Source organism: Pygoscelis adeliae, unplaced genomic scaffold, assembly GCF_000699105.1.
Source record: "Pygoscelis adeliae isolate BGI_AS28 unplaced genomic scaffold, ASM69910v1 Scaffold122, whole genome shotgun sequence".
Lineage (NCBI taxonomy): Eukaryota > Metazoa > Chordata > Aves > Sphenisciformes > Spheniscidae > Pygoscelis > Pygoscelis adeliae.
In genome coordinates, this window is record NW_008824358.1 from 5,643,163 (window position 1) to 5,660,541 (window position 17,379).

At 37.0% G+C, this 17,379-nt stretch overlaps 1 protein-coding gene across 2 annotated transcripts in view; it reads left to right on the forward strand.

The window, feature by feature from the left end:
- CCDC88A (coiled-coil domain containing 88A) overlaps window positions 1–17,379 on the forward strand; it is a 77,453-nt gene that overhangs the window by 51,834 nt on the left and 8,240 nt on the right. The window contains exons 17-29 of one of the 2 annotated variants that reach the window (XM_009319591.1): window positions 605–743; window positions 1,638–1,814; window positions 2,343–2,504; window positions 5,310–5,587; window positions 5,793–5,936; window positions 6,958–7,144; window positions 7,517–7,662; window positions 8,289–8,381; window positions 8,580–8,794; window positions 14,579–14,662; window positions 15,684–15,887; window positions 16,198–16,269; window positions 17,239–17,319. In XM_009319591.1, the coding sequence (XP_009317866.1) occupies window positions 605–743; window positions 1,638–1,814; window positions 2,343–2,504; window positions 5,310–5,587; window positions 5,793–5,936; window positions 6,958–7,144; window positions 7,517–7,662; window positions 8,289–8,381; window positions 8,580–8,794; window positions 14,579–14,662; window positions 15,684–15,887; window positions 16,198–16,269; window positions 17,239–17,319 (1,982 nt within the window). Of the gene's footprint in view, window positions 1–601; window positions 744–1,637; window positions 1,815–2,342; window positions 2,505–5,309; window positions 5,588–5,792; window positions 5,937–6,957; window positions 7,145–7,516; window positions 7,663–8,288; window positions 8,382–8,579; window positions 8,795–14,578; window positions 14,663–15,683; window positions 15,888–16,197; window positions 16,270–17,238; window positions 17,320–17,379 lie in introns of both variants that reach the window. The other variant, XM_009319592.1, reaches the window with a different exon arrangement.

Genomic DNA, 17,379 nt, shown 5'->3' on the forward strand with positions numbered 1-17,379 from the left:
GGAGCTCCAATATTGTAAATGTGGTAAAAAATTGAAGCTTTACACGTCAGGAGTGATAACAGTCTAAAAATATCAGCAGCTGGGCTGAGTGAGCAATTTGCACATTCATATATCAAATAAGTATGCACCTGCAAAGTACTATGTTCCGTCTCCTTCCCTAGTGCCTCCTCTTCGTGAGCTGGCAGGAAATGGAAATTGATGAAAATCTTGCTCTCCAAATACTTCACATTCTAATTTAGTTCAGGTCCCCGCTGGATTCGCTGGAGTGGAGCCAGAAGGAAGAGTGCTGTCATCACACACACACTGATGATCCAAATAAAGCCAGCACCCTGCTGGTGTGGCTGAACGTGGCTTTTCGTATGTCTAATATGTTTTAAAAGAAAGAAGGATTCAAAAATGGTTTTGACCACCATCTTCTGTTCATTTTAGACATAGGACTTGATATTAATACTGAGGTGTCTTCATGCTTTTGAATAGAGTCAGCATTCAAGCATTTTTGAATGTAGCTATGAGGCTGCTCTTTCAGAACATTTTAGAATTTAAATACCTCAAATAATTTTTTTGAAATACAGACATTTTTGTGTGTGATGTCTTTGATCAGTAGGTACAAGCTTTTGGAGTCAAAATTAGAATCCACACTTAAGAAGTCTCTTGAAATAAAAGAGGAAAAAATTGCTGCTTTGGAGGCTCGTTTAGAAGAATCAACAAATTTAAACCAGCAACTCCGTCAGGAACTTAAAACAGTAAGGAGAACGACGTTTTTTCTGTAAGATTAAATTATTCCTATACGACCTATTGTTATTTCTACACTTGACCTTTTGTGTAAGACAGCAAAAAATGGGCATTGCTGGGGTAACGTAAAGCAGGACAAAGGTATGACTGCTTTTTAATAGTGCAGTAATACAGGCCCAGTGTTGAAATCACGTGAGAAGCTGTTGATGAGTTTATATTGAATATGTCAGGTGGATAAATAATCTGAAGTTGATTTGATTTGGGATGCCAAAAATAGTCATTTCTTAGTAAGTTACATTTTCCAATCTACCTTGAACAGCCTCAGTGGACTGGTTAAAAAAAGAAATACAATCTCCTTGGTGGTTGTACTTTATTATAAAAAGTGGGGGAAACAGCTGAAAGCACTGAAATAGAATAGACAATCGAGTGCAGGCCACAGTTTGCTTTCACTTGGAGGGATGTCCAGTGCACCTGGAACCGACTGCCCCAGGGGTGGAAACACAGCCCTACCGTTTGCCGTGGACTGATCCAGACTGCACTGGAACAGGGTGGAGCTCCAGATCACTTGCAATACATTGATGACATTGTCGTATGGGGCAATACAGCAGGAGAAGTTTTTGAGAAAGGGAAGAAAATTAACTCTCTCCCAGCTAACCTGGACAAGGTCTCTTTCTGTTAGACAAGTATGACTATGAGCCCAAGCGTTCATTATGTTTAAGCTATCAGTATCCATAAATTATTTGTACATCATCTCCCCAAACGTATACAAAAAGCAACTTTACAGATACAGTAACACATATATAGCACTTTCTGTTCTTTGAAAAGTGGTATGGTCATATAATAAATTAGGATGTAGAAACTTGAAAATTCTAAACCCTAATGTAAGTTGTCCTAAATAATTTCAGGTGAAAAAGAACTATGAAGCTCTCAAGCAAAGACAAGAAGAGGAAAGGATGGTTCAGAATTCTCCTCCAAGAAGTGGAGAAGACAATCAATCTGTCAATAAGTGGGAGAAAGAAAGTCAGGAAACTACTAGAGAATTATTGAAAGTTAAAGATAGATTAATCGAAGTAGAAAGGAATGTAAGATATGTTTCTAATATTATTCTGATTTTAATTATTTGTTGTGAGCTGTTCCAGTAATACGAATGAGAGTATTGGTAAGAAAGTATGTAATTTATCACCTAGTTTACATACCAAGCAGAATGTGAATTAAATATAGTTTATGAAGCAGCTGGATTCTGCACTGACAGATGCTGTAAAGCACTTGACCAGCATTTGAAAGGAAATGTGGAAATCTGAATTTGCCCTTTTGAATCCACAGATATCTCTTAAATCCCTCTTATATAATCCTAATTTACATGCGTCATGAAGATTTTCTACTATTTCTCCATAGGTACAATATTGGTTACCCATTTCTTCAATCTTAACCTGTAGTGATAATATCACTGTGTGTTACTTTGTTACATAAGGTGATTCACAGTTTTGTTCCACCCTGTAAATCTCTGCGAAGTCATGCTGCTTTGTTTTGGAGAAACAGGGTTTTTTTTCTTGAAGTTCAGTAAACAGCTGTGAACTCAAATTTTCTTTTTTTTTTTTTAATGTTGAAAGAATGCTACACTGCAGGCAGAGAAGCAGGCACTGAAGACACAATTAAAGCAGCTTGAGACACAGAATAGCAATCTGCAGGCTCAGATTCTTGCACTTCAGAGGCAGACCGTTTCTCTACAGGAACAAAATACAACTCTACAAACTCAAAATGCCAAGCTGCAGGTAGTATTTTCCTATTTTGCCTTCAGAAATAAAATTAATTCAAAGTTACTTCAAATGAAAGCTTTAATGCTAATAGCAATAATGTATTCTAAGTCACATTTCATTTCTGGTACAGACATGGAAAAGAAAGTAATGTGCAAATAATCTGCACTAAGAGCAGTCAAATAATAACTTTGCTGATGAATAATAACATTTCTAGAAGTTGGTTTTAATCCTTTATGTTTGTCTCATTTAAACTCTTGACTTTATACTTAGGAGTGGAGTAGATTCTCTTATCCAATCGTCTAAGATAATTTTGGTTTTTATTTCTTTTTTACTTCTAAATTAGGTCAGGGAAGTAGTGTGTCCAAAGAGACTCTAATAAATTCAGTATTTTGTCTATTTTTATAAAGAGTTTAAAAAAAAAAAAAACTTTGAAAACTACATAAATATGTGAAGACTGAATTCAGATAATTCAGAGGCAAAAAAAAATAATGTGTGACCATAGAAATTACAAAAATGGTTGCCCACAGAGTCTTGCAGCTCTTATGGCCAAAATTCAGATGTCATTCTTCATACTTTAACAGGGTTATTAAATACGTATCTTCTTTTTTCTCTGATAAATGAAATATTCTTGTTAATAGATCTAATGCTTTTTGGAGCTGTAAGAATCAAAATTACTTGAAGCGGTAATACAAAGTCCACAGTTCAGCAGAAATAGTAAACTGTCAGAAATGATGGAGGGTGGATGGAACTCAGAGTGAAGGAGTCTTTAAACGAGTGAACTAATAATGCATCTTGTGAATGCCTCAAGTTACCATCCTGTCTCTTTCTGGAAAGCAGAACACAGTTGTACCACAGATGCGCTTTCTATCTACTACATTGAGATCTAATTAGCACACAGTACTCCCCTTTGTGGCTGGCAAGCCTATGAACAAAACAGAACATTTGTGCACACACAATGTCTCGTCTAGTTGTTAAAAATTAGTGAATGTGGGCATGGAAATACACCATTTTAAACAAATATATCTCTGGAATTCAGAACTCTGGGTATTTTGTAATACCCTTTGTCAAAAAAACGGGAATAGCCATGTGGTTCCTTTCTTGCCTCATGAATTGCACAACAGCACACGCTTTTTCCATCTGATAAATGTTGAGAATTAATTAACTGTAGATATTTGAAAGCATTGAGGCAGTGAGTTGGGAGGAGGAGGCATTTTCCGCCTTTAATTTTTTTGTTTTGTTTGGGTTTTTGTTTGTTTGTTTTTGTGGTGAACCTCACCACCAAGCAATGTAATTTTTGTTGCCGGGGATGACTGAATGATGTTATCCCAACAGACTGAGAAAGGGAGTTCTCCTTCTTTGAGAATTCAGCTATTTTGCTGATAGCTTCAGGCAAGTTGCAAGACAACTCTACATCAACTCTAAATCAAAATGAAAGATGAAATATGTTCATGAAAATAAGAGTGATGAACTATTAGCTAAATCTGAAGTGCAGACTAAGCTGGTCTGCATGGACTATGTCAAAACTGTTCTTGGGCAACTGTAATTCTGCTATTCCTTCTGATACCCATAAGGAACATACAAGAGAAAGGGTGTCTTAACTAGCAATTCTGAACTAAATCAAACTTGGGATTCAGTCTGGGAAGTTTCACAGCATACACATGCCATCAGACATTACTTCATTTCCAGTGAAAGGTTCAGCTTTCTCATCTGTAACAAAGAATGCTGCAGTTCCAACAGGAAGGGATTTGTTCCTTAGTAACAGCGTGCACTGGAGTGATAGATTTCCCCCCCCTCCCCCCCCCCTTAATAAATACCCTGAGGGTATTAGAAGCCTCAGTAGTTTGTGTTTTTCATCTCTTGAATAGGAAAGAGAAGGAAAGTAGCCTAACGCAGGTCAGATGACAAGCATGTTTGGTATCGTCAATTCTTTAAGATATCCAAGGATTAGATTAGGTTAATCTTTCCAGAGGCACACAAAGTAAAGTTGTTTTTTGGGGTTTTTTTAATCTGTCTAATGTTGAAGGCTTTAATGTATTAGTAGACATATTCTGACATAGTTGTTGGAGAAATTGTACTCTTCTACAAGAAGAGTACTTCCCGCCAGATCTCACAACACATACATAAAATGATCAACTGACACCACTGTTGTTGGAAGAGAACTGTGAATGGCAGTTCCTCAGTAAAACAGAATATGGGTAGTTCCTTCCAGGAGCTATTATTTTATTTCCCTTTCTCTCTGTTAAATGGATGCTACTGTTTGAAGTCTTATTGTAAAGGATAGGTGGGTGCAATAAGGATTTTATGGTGACAATAGAGATTCTGTACAATAAAGATCTTAAAAAAAAAACAAACAAACAGAACAAACCTATGCTAATATGAAAGTTCCTTTTCATCATGCCACAGACTTGGCTTCTGTGATATAAGGATCACTGGTGGTCCATTTCTCTTAAGATATTTTGATACTAGAGCTGCCAATGCTGAGAGGAAAATGTCCCTCTCAACTAGATAGCACTGTAACTGATATTTGAAGGTAGATAATAATTTGATTTCTCCCCCCACGTGTCAATTTAAGCATATGCTTAAGTGCTTTCTTGCAATACTGCTATAAAAATATTCTTGGAATATTTTGAATTGGAATTGTCTATTGGGATATAAGAAAAAAAGTATTCCCATTAAAGTTTGTCAGGTAATGGAATAACCAGGAGGTTGCTAAGATGCTACGGGTTAAACTCAAGAAATCTTTCGATAGGAGGAGATAGACACGGTAATCCAGACTATGAAAATTAATTTGCAACTTTTGTCACATGTTTATGACTGCAGGTTGAAAATTCCACCCTTAATTCTCAAAGCACATCTCTTATGAATCAGAATGCACAACTGTTGATCCAGCAGTCTGCTTTAGAAAATGAGAACGAATGTGTGCTCAAGGAACGTGAGGACCTGAAATCATTGTATGATTCACTTCTCAAAGATCATGAAAAACTGGAGCACCTGCATGAACGCCAAGCTTCCGAGTATGAATCTCTGATTGCTAAACATGGAAGTCTTAAATCTGCGCACAAAAATCTGGAGGTGGAGCATAAGGACTTAGAAGATAGGTAAATACTAATATGCATAAGTATATGAGAGTCTGCGATTCCTGGGCAAAAAGCAAAAAATGCTTTATAACTAGTATGATTGAAATTAGTATCACTTAAATATAACATTAAGATCTTAAAACTTTGAAAGATCACCTTTTCAAAAAAATTCTCTATTTTCTTGTCATTCCAAAAAAAGAAACTTAAATACGAGTTTTGTTTGCAGGTACAATCAGTTGCTGAAACAGAAAGTGCAGCTGGAAGAATTGGAGAAAGTACTCAAGATAGAACAGGAGAAAATGCTGCAGCAAAATGAAAAACATGAAACTGTAGCAGCAGAGTATAAAAAACTTCGTGATGAAAAAGAAAGGTAAAGCATAAGTCTGATACGTGTATTAGTAGAACTCTGAGCACTTGCCAGTGCAGTCTAAACAAGTGGTGTGTCCTCTCACATTTCTTAGTACCTGATGCTGCAATTCAGGACTCTTAACGATCCGTACCTTACAGCAACTCCACTCCGTTGGTCTGTGATACAGTCATTTTAGGAAAAACTCAACGGGGGGGGAAAAAAACAAAGCCACAAAAAATTATTATTATATCCTGAGGATACTGAATTCCACATAGCATCTTGAGGAATGCCAGGTCAAGCACTATGCAGTATGGTTGTGAGCTGTAGAGGGAGCAAGCCACTCTGCATGAGTTGCTTAAGGGGCAAGATAACTGAGGTTGCTGCCAGCAGGAGTAGAAGTGCAGTGGGTGGCGAAGCCCTGCTTGACCCCTGCAGCTGAGGTATAGCTTGCCGTGAGTAGTCAGCTTGAATAGTAGTGTTTACATAGCGTGATACTTCCGCCCTCAAGAAGAGTCATTAAGATTTGTTCATCTGGCAAAAAGGCTCACAATTAAATGCCTCCTACCTTTGGTGTTGTGTGAGGACGATTAGTAGGAACTGGAAGTTGTTTTTAGAAAGGGACATGGCAGGGCCCAGTAGGGACAAAGGGAGCCCAAGAGTTGATATATGCAACCTCCGTGATTGCCAAAGTTTGGACCATTCCTATTTCCTTACTTCTTTGTGTTGGCAAGAAACTGTAGCCGTTTTGTAAGATTCTTGTATTTTGAAAAGTGGCATCTTTGTTGTGATGTCTGCATTTAGAAGTCCTGCTTTATTTTTGAACATACGGAGAACCTGGAGTGTTTGGCTTAAAGGCAGAATGCATACCTAAGAAAATTAGACTGAGATGACTTACCTACAGTATGTGATACTAAGAAATTTTTGTATGTATTCTATGGAGTAGTATAGAGCCCTGGAAATTTCATGCTTCAGAGGGAATGTGGGTCATGAATATGTTTCCTTCTATCTGCATGTATTCTTTGATGGTGTCTTTTAATTCCAGGCTTACTCATACATACAGTCAGCTCTTGAGAGAGAATGAAGTTCTCCAAACTGATCATAAGAATTTGAAAACATTATTGAACAATTCCAAACTCGAACAAACACGATTAGAAGCTGAGTTTTCTAAACTCAAAGAACAGTACCAACAACTGGATATTACATCTACAAAACTAAATAATCAATGTGAGGTATGTGAGAATTATGCTATTTTTCATGCCTGGTATCATTGTAATATTTATATAAGTGTATTTGTAGATTCGTAAAATCATACGAAGTGCTTGAGAATTAGTCATTTGGTTTCTAGATAATGAAGTTGGTCTGAAGACAAATTAATCTGCTTGTTGTACAGGCAATGCAAAAATTGGGCCTCGTGTTAGGTGAACTGTTTTAAGTGACTTAAAGCATCAAAGAGGCTTTTATCGCTTGAGTCATGATTTAGTTTTCTGTTTGATTTGACTATCAGAATCCTTTGTAGACCTAAATTTTCTTGATAATCTCATTATCTGTGTGTAAAATATGCTCACGTATATGTGCATGTACCATTTCATATATTTTAACAGCTGCTTAGCCAGCTTAAAGGAAATCTGGAGGAGGAAAACAGACATCTCCTAGATCAAATTCAGACATTAATGCTACAGAATAGAACATTACTTGAGCAGAATATGGAAAGCAAGGATCTCTTCCATGTAGAGCAAAGGCAGTACATGTGAGTTTTTAAAACAATGAAATTGCTGTGATTAGGGCAGTTACACTAATACCTATTTTTTTTAAAAAAGCTTCTGTTTTATATAGATATTAACGTATGTGCTAATTCTGAAATGTTTCTCTTTTTAAAATAAAAAATTATACATGAAAAGCAGATAACTCAAACTACAAACATTATATTTTTAGTTCTAAAGAATCAGTGCAACTGTGTCCATTACTGATGACGCAAATGAGGAATAAAAATGCTATTTATTCCTCATTCTACTACAAGCAACATTCCTAAGTTTGTTTGTAATCTGTAAACTTTTTTAGTGAATTTGAGAGAAGAGAAAATGTGCTTGTCTAAATGATTCTGTTAGTCTATATGCACTTTATTATTTTAAGAAAGGGGGAAGTTCTGTTATGTAATAAAGGCAAATGAAATTTTTTCCATTTTATATCATAATGTTAAACGTAAGACTGCTTGTTTGCTGTATCTCTTTCTTGAATTTTCAATATGAAATAAGTGTAATATATGAATTCCTCATGAAAAGTGACAACTTTCAGATAACAGATATTCAAAGGAACATGCTACTCACACATGTATACATTTTTGAAGCATACATCATCATTAATTTCTGTTTACAGTGACAAGCTAAATGAATTAAGGCGACAGAAGGAGAAACTGGAGGAGAAGATAATGGATCAGTATAAATTTTATGAACCATCTCCACCAAGAAGGTACTGATGAACGTGATATAAAAATAAATAGAAATCTAAAACATGACATACCTATTCTGTCCCAGCTGAAAATCAAGATTTCATTAAACTTGAGGGGAGCAGAATCATGTCAGTGTTCTTGCATACAAATTAGGAAAAGTCTGAAGGCATAAGTAGTGTATTATAAATGCAATAAATGTACTGTATTATTGATAACAGAAGGGGCAACTGGATTACTCTGAAAATGAGGAAGCTGATAAAATCTAAGAAGGATGTTAATCGAGAACGTTTGAAGTCTGTGACCCTTACGCCTACCCGTTCAGAATCCAGTGAAGGATTTCTTCAGCTGCCCCACCAGGACAGTCAGGATAGTTCCTCTGTGGGCTCAAACTCTCTTGAAGATGGCCAGACCTTGGGCACCAAAAAGAGTAGTAGTGAGTACTGCAACACATTTTTTTCTTTTGATAATCCTTGGCTAAATGTCTTTTTGATATGATTAAAAATTAAGAGGTGCTCAGAAAGGGCTATGTGTTTTGGAGGATTTTCAAAGTGAATTTTTAAAGTCTTTAGCAATGAAGCCTGAATTCATTTATTAATGCCAGATTTATACTGACTTCTTGCAAACTCCTTGAGTGTTTGGGCAGGAACTAGATTTTAGCATTTCTGTAGCTCTAAATGCAAATGTTAAAATACATTTACAGTGCTTGAGTAAGATGAAGCAGGCACTGTCACTGGGTCAGACGAGCAGAATTTTGGATAGAATATCAGACGCCACCACCACTACCCTATTTTGTTTTTCCCACTTGTCCCAGCGTGAATCCTTCCCCTTGCCTTGGAAGTGCTTTCCAAGCTGTGGCTGTGCTAACATCCTTTAGTTACTAAAAAGATCCTTCTGTCTGAAGGTGTTCTTCCAGCATCTCACAAAACCAGCAATGAAGAATTTTGATAATATTTGAATATGCAATAGGAAAAGTTCATGTAGAGTCATAACCTGTTAAAAAGATCTGAATTGTTGCTGATGCTAAAGATTAGAGTTAAGTGGCTGAGAGGGAGACTGAGGAGGGTTACAGAGGTGTGGATAGATTGGATATTCCACGCACAATTTGCTAACCTTGAAAGACCCGGAGAGCTGTTATGTTGGGATGCCCACAGTATAAAAGGCCAGATTATGTGCAGCATGTTCATTTATTATCTATGTTTTTTGTTGTCCACTCTTGGCATGAATCATAAACTGCCCAATTTCTCACTACTTGAGAGATAATATTACAGCCAAGTTATCAGGTTGTAATGATTCTATTTAATAATTATGCACCAAAAGTATCTTGGCTGTGCATGTAAAAGCATCAGAATACATGTGTATTAACATTTACTTAAAATCTTTGCAGTACTTTTTTAAAATTTAATGTCTTGGGTTTCAAAAGACAGCAGATAGATATTCTGGGTTTTGTGCCAGCTATGAATTTGCTGTGTTAGAAATGACTGAAGCCATTATGATGTATTTTTTTCTTCTGTGCTTATTGCAGAAGCTTAGTCAAACTTGAACAATCTAAAAACACTATTTCAGGGAAACTTAAAATCAGATTTGTGAGTATTTTTTTAATAACTGAAGAAAATAGTAAGTTCGAGGGTACATTTTATTGCTTCCATTGCTAACTTGTCGTTTTAGGAAGCTTAGCATTTTTCAGTCTAAGGGTCTGTTAAGGCTCAAAACAGGTACTTTTTGTCTTTTAAAAAAAGCAACTGTTGCTTTTACATATAAACTGGAAGTCTTGTGGAATTCAGGAGTGACTGAAGCTGTAGTGGGTGTGTTTGCAAGTGTGTTAGTTTGAATCAATTCGGAGTGTGCACGCTTTGATTCAGACCACCTGCATCTGTGTCAACGATTTCATGTTCTGGAAGGGCTCTTTTATGTGACAGTTGTCTTTGCATGATACTTGGGACCTTGTAGTGTGCAGTTATCCTCCTGGTGGAGCCATGGTTGGCGTTACAGTGGCTGATCTTCAAAAGAGGCTTGAAGAAGTTGTTCAGACCTCATTAATTTTCTACTCCATGGACCTTGTTCATGTTCCCCTTAATCCCAGTGTATTTATCCACAAACTGGAAGGGCTGATCTAATTCTGGATCCTAACCTTCCTCCATTACACATGTCGCCATGGAAACCATGGGGTTTGGTAGAATTTGGCTTAATTATGTGCCAGTTCAATGCTGACAATCCTACTGGGACGGTTTGCGTCTCACAAAGTCAAGAGAATATCTCAGTGTGAGAAGTACCAGTAATGGTGCGCATTTTGCAGTCTCTTTCTTCTGCTTTTAGAATGACTGTAAATCCTAAATATCAAGATACTGTGGCTCCTTTCTTTTCTGTAAGAAGTGGCTTGGCAGTAGCAGCTTCCACTGAAAGAAGCTACAAGAAAGAGAAAACCTGTAAGTTGCCGCCTGTCTATGCAAATGCTCAGGTATTGTAGCTTTCCACACCGGTTGAAGGCTGTTTTGGGTACGGGAAGAGACGGGTTCTGTTCCACCCTGATCTCCTGCGTCTGGGAATGGCAGTGGTTCCAGAGGGAACTGCTGAGGTGCAATGTCCTGCGTGTCCTTCAGTAGGCAAGAGAAGGCAGCTTACATTCCCCAAATTGCAGTCGCTGGCACAAATCAGCGGTGTTCTCAAAAGCTAGAGGACAGAGTATCTGACGTGAAGTGATCTTTGAGATGTGTAGGTTTCCTACCCCATATCCCCTGTCAGAGGAAGCAAGAGGAGATACTGATTCCACAATGAATTGCCCTGCTGCTACCACTACTGATAAACAGATTCGCTATGTGAAATCTGTAGATTTTCTTCTTTTGAAGGTGGTGATGGAGACTGTTTTCCTAATACAGGACACTTTCTCATGCAAATGTTTTCGAGAGACCTATTCTCTTACAAAGATAGGTGATCTTGGCACAAAAATCAGGTGACCCTGTTCTGCAGAGAAAACGGCACCTGAGGTCTCTCAGAGTGCTTGAAGCCCTTGTCTGATTCCAGAGCTCCTCTGGGAAGGAGGGGGTGCCTGTATGGCTGTTCACTGTACGCAGCACAAGTTAAATCATGCGGGTGGTGTGGATACTGTTATGCTCCTCTGACTGCAGAGGTTCACCTTTGCTTTTCGCATCTGTGCTCAGTGGTTGAATCAGGTGAGTACCATAGATCTGACAGCTGCTTTGTGCGGAGCCTTTTTTCTCAGGGGGAGGGGATGCCATTCTGAGCTTTTGCATAGAAAACCCAAGGCAGGCAAGTGGAATTTTTTTTTTTCCTGGGGGGAAAAAAAGATTACTTTTGCTAGCTTCCACTTCAGCCATTTCAGATTATTAACAACGTCCCAAGGAGTTAAGGCTATTAGTAAGCCTGTCATCTTTAAATAGTAGTACCAGTAGCAGACACATCGTATCATAGAGGAAGTAAAAGAAATATATTGGGCTCCATTTTCTGTTACCAAAACATTTAGAAGATGTCTGCCTAACATTTTCTGGTATGCGTGAACAAAACGATTTGAGGATTTTAATACTATCCATACAGAATTCCCCAGAGTATTTCTGACAAACAGTAGGAGGATTACAAAATGGGAAATTTCCTGATCAGTGGAGGGATTCTGCAATACTCATCGTTCATTCTCGGCTCAGAAAGCAAGAACATGTTCATAGAATACTGAAAAGAAAAAGAAAAGTTTAATGAATTATAACTAGAGTTCTCTGAGTAGATGATCATTAAGACCAAAATAGTCCTCCTGCCATCTCATTTTTAAAGTCTGTTGGAATAAAGGTGTAAAGAGCTAAAGCTGCCTAAGCTAAACTTTGGGCGTCCTGTTTGTTTCTGCTGTAGCTCTGCCATTCCAGTATTTTTTGCAAGACATTTCTTTAGTCATATTCTTTGCAGGTATTACTTATGTAATCTCTCAAGGAGGTTGCATTTTACCAAAGGACGGGTTTTGATGTACGATTTCCAGGACACCAGTAGTTGCAGTGGAGTTTCCTGTTCGGTACAGTTGCTGAGAGCCGTAAATCAGTCCTTTTGGAGGTGATCTGTGTTAATGAACAAGAATCACGGATGACTCGAATGATTCTTGAACATCTTCTGGTTACTTTTTAATAAGATTAGGGTGGACGTTTTTAATTAAGAGGGATAAGTTATCTTGTCTATAAAGGGTTATAGAGGGATCGGTTATCTATAAAGGGTTGTAGAAGTGACAAAAGAATCATGTTTCACCGAGATGACAAAGAGTAGTAGAAATAGAACAGAATTACCTCTTTGGTTTGGCATTAGTGTTAAAACTGATGAGATATTTACCTGCTAGAAAACTAGTCTGATGCTGTGCCTCATATTCCTTTGGCAGGGAGCTATTCAAAGCTACGTACTTTATATACAACTAGATAGACAACACGCATGTCTGCTTTACAGGAGGTTTAGTGGCCTTTCTGCTTTTGTTGAGCCTGTCAGCATCTATGTTTATGTTGGGTTTGGCTTCTTTCCTCATGATCTACAAGAGGAGGAATGCTTTATTGATCTGGAAAAAAAACCAAACCAAAACAAAAAACTGGCTATTTTGAAGAGCTTACAAGTATATGTACGTAATAAAAAATATCTGTATACCTACGTAGTGAAAAATTCAAAGGTGAAATTGTACTTAGCGTACTCCTACCTTACATAGGTGGCACATGTGCCTTTCTTTTCTCCCTGTTCTTCCCTATGCCACGTCATAAGGACCTGACACAGGAGGGTACTTGCTGTCCCTCTCCGCTCAAGATAAGAGTTATGTTCTGCAACTGTGAACACTTTTGTGTTTGTTTTTGACTCTTGTGGCTGTGCCAATCGTGCATTCATTGGAAGTTGTAAAATGTATTGCATTGTAAACTTCTTACTCTAAGTGCAAACACAGAACAATATGATGGAGAGGGAGATTTCTTTCTCTTTCACGGTAGTTCATGTGCACTTGTAAATGCATATGTATATATGTACTGCTGTATAAGATAGAAACTGCTGTATAATAAGCTGCTGGCTGAGCCGAAAACCAAGGCAAATGACAAAGCACGTGTCCCAGAAATGTCTTAATAGAGGTAAAATAAGCAGATCTTGGGCTGATAGACTGGACCACTCTGCTTTCATATCTGCATAAACAAGAACTTTTTGGTAATTTCATTATGCATTTCTTTCTGGATCTTTACATGCCAGTTGTTTGCATGTGGCTCCTGTATGTTTGGCAGTCAGCTGACACATTTATCTGGTGCTTCAAAATACAAGGTGTCTGCCAGTAATCGGTTACTAATGCAGAATAGCTGAATCTAAGAACAAGATTAACTTGTGATTTCCCCCTCCTCCATCTTTTAATACTATTTGTAATTTTAACTCTGTTTCCTGATACTATGTATCTCAATTTTCTTTTAGCCCTCCCAAAATGTTACAGCAACACTCACATTTGAATTTTCTTTTGCCTTTTTTTTTTTAAAGTCTTTGGTATTTTTTCAGCTAAAAAATTTGGTGTATACCATTCCAGCCAATAAATCTTGATTTTTATTTTTCTTGTAACGGATTTGAACTGGATTATTTCAGTAAAATACTAAAGTCACTGCACATAAACAGCAGATTGAACATAAGGTCCATGTAATTTTTCTACAAGACAGTAGATGACCAAAATTATTAATGAGCACAAAATGTAACAAATGAAGACTGATTGTGTCCTACTAGACATGCAGGGCAAAACATTACAAAAGTTATTAATCTGAAAAAATAATGATGTAACGTATTTTAAAGTAGAAGTTGTACTTAGAGTTGCTTTCATTTTAAGCTTTTTTTGCTTCACATTTTTCTTTATGTTCAAGAAATGTTATTTTTCACAGTAAAAACTATGTAATCATCAATTTGTATAATCATCTGCAAAGAAGTTACATTTATTTTTTCAAGAGCTTGGCAGTTAGAACTTTCAAACTGTATTACACTCTTCATCATTATTTTCGGTGCATTTCTGAGTATATTAAAGTTTTCATAATGTAGTTTTCATATTTCAGTGTAGTTTTCATTTTTCATTATCACACAGAAGCATGAGAATGATAGTTTTTAGCATAGCATACATAGCTTAAACTCAGACATTCATTTCTGTCCTTAGTTTCAACATTTAACTTCCATCTGTTCTTCTCCCTTTTTTTTCTTTCATTTCCCTGTTTCCGTTTTTCCTCATGCTATGACATAAAAGTGGTTGCACTGAAAAGACTGCCCTTTTTGAGGAACAGACCGAAGGAAAAAGACAAAATGAAGGCCTTCTACCGTCGCTCCATGTGTAAGACTTTATGACAGTTCAGCTTCTTTTAAATGGCTACACTGGCTTCCATTACTAATTTTTCACTAACCTCTCCCTGGACTGCGCTGTATTTTTCCTCCTATTTGGCAATGTGCAAGTCCTGCTACAATACAAGGAGCTGGAGCTTTTTTTTTAACCCTGGCACTGAATACTTTATATATGTGCACATGTGCACACACATACCCACACACTTACATGCACAAGCACACGCACATACATATATATATTCAGTGCATTGTGATTGCATATATTTGTATACATACTTGTCTATATACACATGTCTCTATGCGTATATAAATTTACAGTGCACTGTGTTAACCTAAATAGTTCCAAATTACAGATTTCATAAGCCTTTTGTTCAGAAATCGCTGTAATTTTTTGTTTAAAGAAAGCGTAGAAAATAGTGCAAGGCTGTGTGGTGGTCTGTCACTCTTCAAGTATTCATCAGTTGTTGTTGCCAAAATGTTGTATTGATTTATTTTATTTTTTAATGAGGGGTGGCCAATTTTCTCTAGTTTTGTGAAGTAAAGGTGAATATCATCAGATGTCATCTTCTTCAGATCCTTTTATTTGTTACTATGTAAAATGCAGTATCCCTGCAGTAACCTGCACTGTACAAGGATCCCGTATTGTTGTTGACATTATATTGTATTAGCACCTCTGCCCATTTTATCCTTATTCATTCCATTTTATCATTGCAAACAGTATATCAAAGCTTCTGACATACGTATTTTACATACCATTGCAGCGCAAGCATGGCGATTATACCTAATAAAATCAGTTTTAAGAACCATACTGAGCTGAAGGAAGTCTCTGACTTACAACACTTCTCATTCATTGAGCTGATTGCATGTCATAACATGGATGATCTTGTGTTTCTATCTTCCAGTATTCAATGTGCTTTAATGCTTAGAAAACTGTCAAACGTTTTGCAATACAAAATAAGAACAGAAGCAAATACATTAACCATGCTGATCATTTGCTTTCATTTGCATCCCAGCCATGAATGACCTGGTGCAGTCCATGGTCCTAGCAGGAGGACAATGGACAGGTAGTTCTGAGCATCTGGAGGGTCCTGATGATATATCTACGGGTAAAAGGAGGAAAGAATTGGGAGCTATGGCCTTCTCTACTACAGCTATCAACTTTGCAACTGTCAACTCTTCTACAGGCTTCAGATCCAAGCAGTTGCTAAATAATAAAGGTATAGGTAGAAGCTTTTTGCACCGTGATGTGATTATGTGTAACAGCAATTTCATATAAATATTGGTTTTACTTGTATTTTAAGTTTTTCGGCAAAAAGCAACCTGAATAATGGAGTTGCAGTGCTAAGATACTGAATAGGTTTAATAACTGCAGTGATGAAATATTTCAGGATTTTTCCTACAGAATGTTACAGAAGTAAAAATGGATTGGTTTGAAAAATATTTTAGTATATTTTACAGATGATAAATATTTCAATAATATTTTCATTCTGTTTTATTTTACATCATCTTTTATGTCTCTCTGTGTAGATACTACATCCTTTGAAGATGTAAGTCCACAAGGTATTAGTGATGACTCTAGTACAGGATCAAGAGTTCACGGTAAGATGTGAACTTTAATTAAATGAATTAAGGATATATTATGTGAATGTTAACGAAGTTTGCAAAAACAAGTGAATGGCATCGTTACAAGTGAGCATGTTTTCTGTGATTTGCATATCTCTTGAATGTATAGCATCATTTCTTCTGATTATTCTTTTCTTTCTCAACATGAGATAGATGTTCTATATCTCTAGTAGAAAGTATCTATGAAGTGCATCTGAACAGGACCAAAACATTTTCCCTTTTAAAAATTTATTTGGAGTTAATAGTAAAATAAAAGAAGTTATAATTTCAATCCTAAAAAACCCAAATCCAAATCTGGCCTGATTTTTCAATGTTTATTGTTCAGCGAAACCTAAATTTGTCATGTACTGTATCTTATAAAACCATTACATGTTCCTTCAAGCAACGCTATGAAGTGAAAGCTCTCATAGATTATTTAGAAGTTTTAACTCTTCTATGAATACTTAAAATTAGTACGTGCAACAAACATTTTTGAAGATAATAACAGTGCATTTCCCTTGTATTGGATAGGAGTACAGGACATTATCTGTGCAGATGCTCTTGCTCCTCCTGTTCGTGGCATTTCAACAATGTGCAAGGTTCCTTGTCAAATCTGTTGTAAGTGACCTAATCACGAGCAGCTTTCTGCATGCCCATCCTTTCATCTGTAAAATCCTGGTTTCCCACTAACCAGTCAGTTTCAATGCTAAATGTACACTCTATTTCTCTTTTCCTCTCCCTTGTACCTTACTATTCCTGTAGTGCCCTTTTCTAAAGTGTCCTCTTGGACCGCCTGGAAATCCCTTCGCTTTCTGATCTGTAAGAAACCACTTTGTTGACAATGGGCATGCTCAGCCTGTGAAATAGTGCATGATTCCTGCCTCTGAGCATTCTGTGATCAGAATGTAAAGGTACCGTGTCACCTGCTAAAGTTTTGTTCATCATGGTGTCTAATTTTCCATTTAGCTTCCAGACCAGCCAGCCTTGATAGTGGCAGAACATCCACTAGCAATAGCAATAATAATGCTTCACTCCATGAAGTCAAAGGTATGCTGTAGGTGAATTTACACACATGCTTCGTTTCCATTATTTTCTCTGTAAGATCAT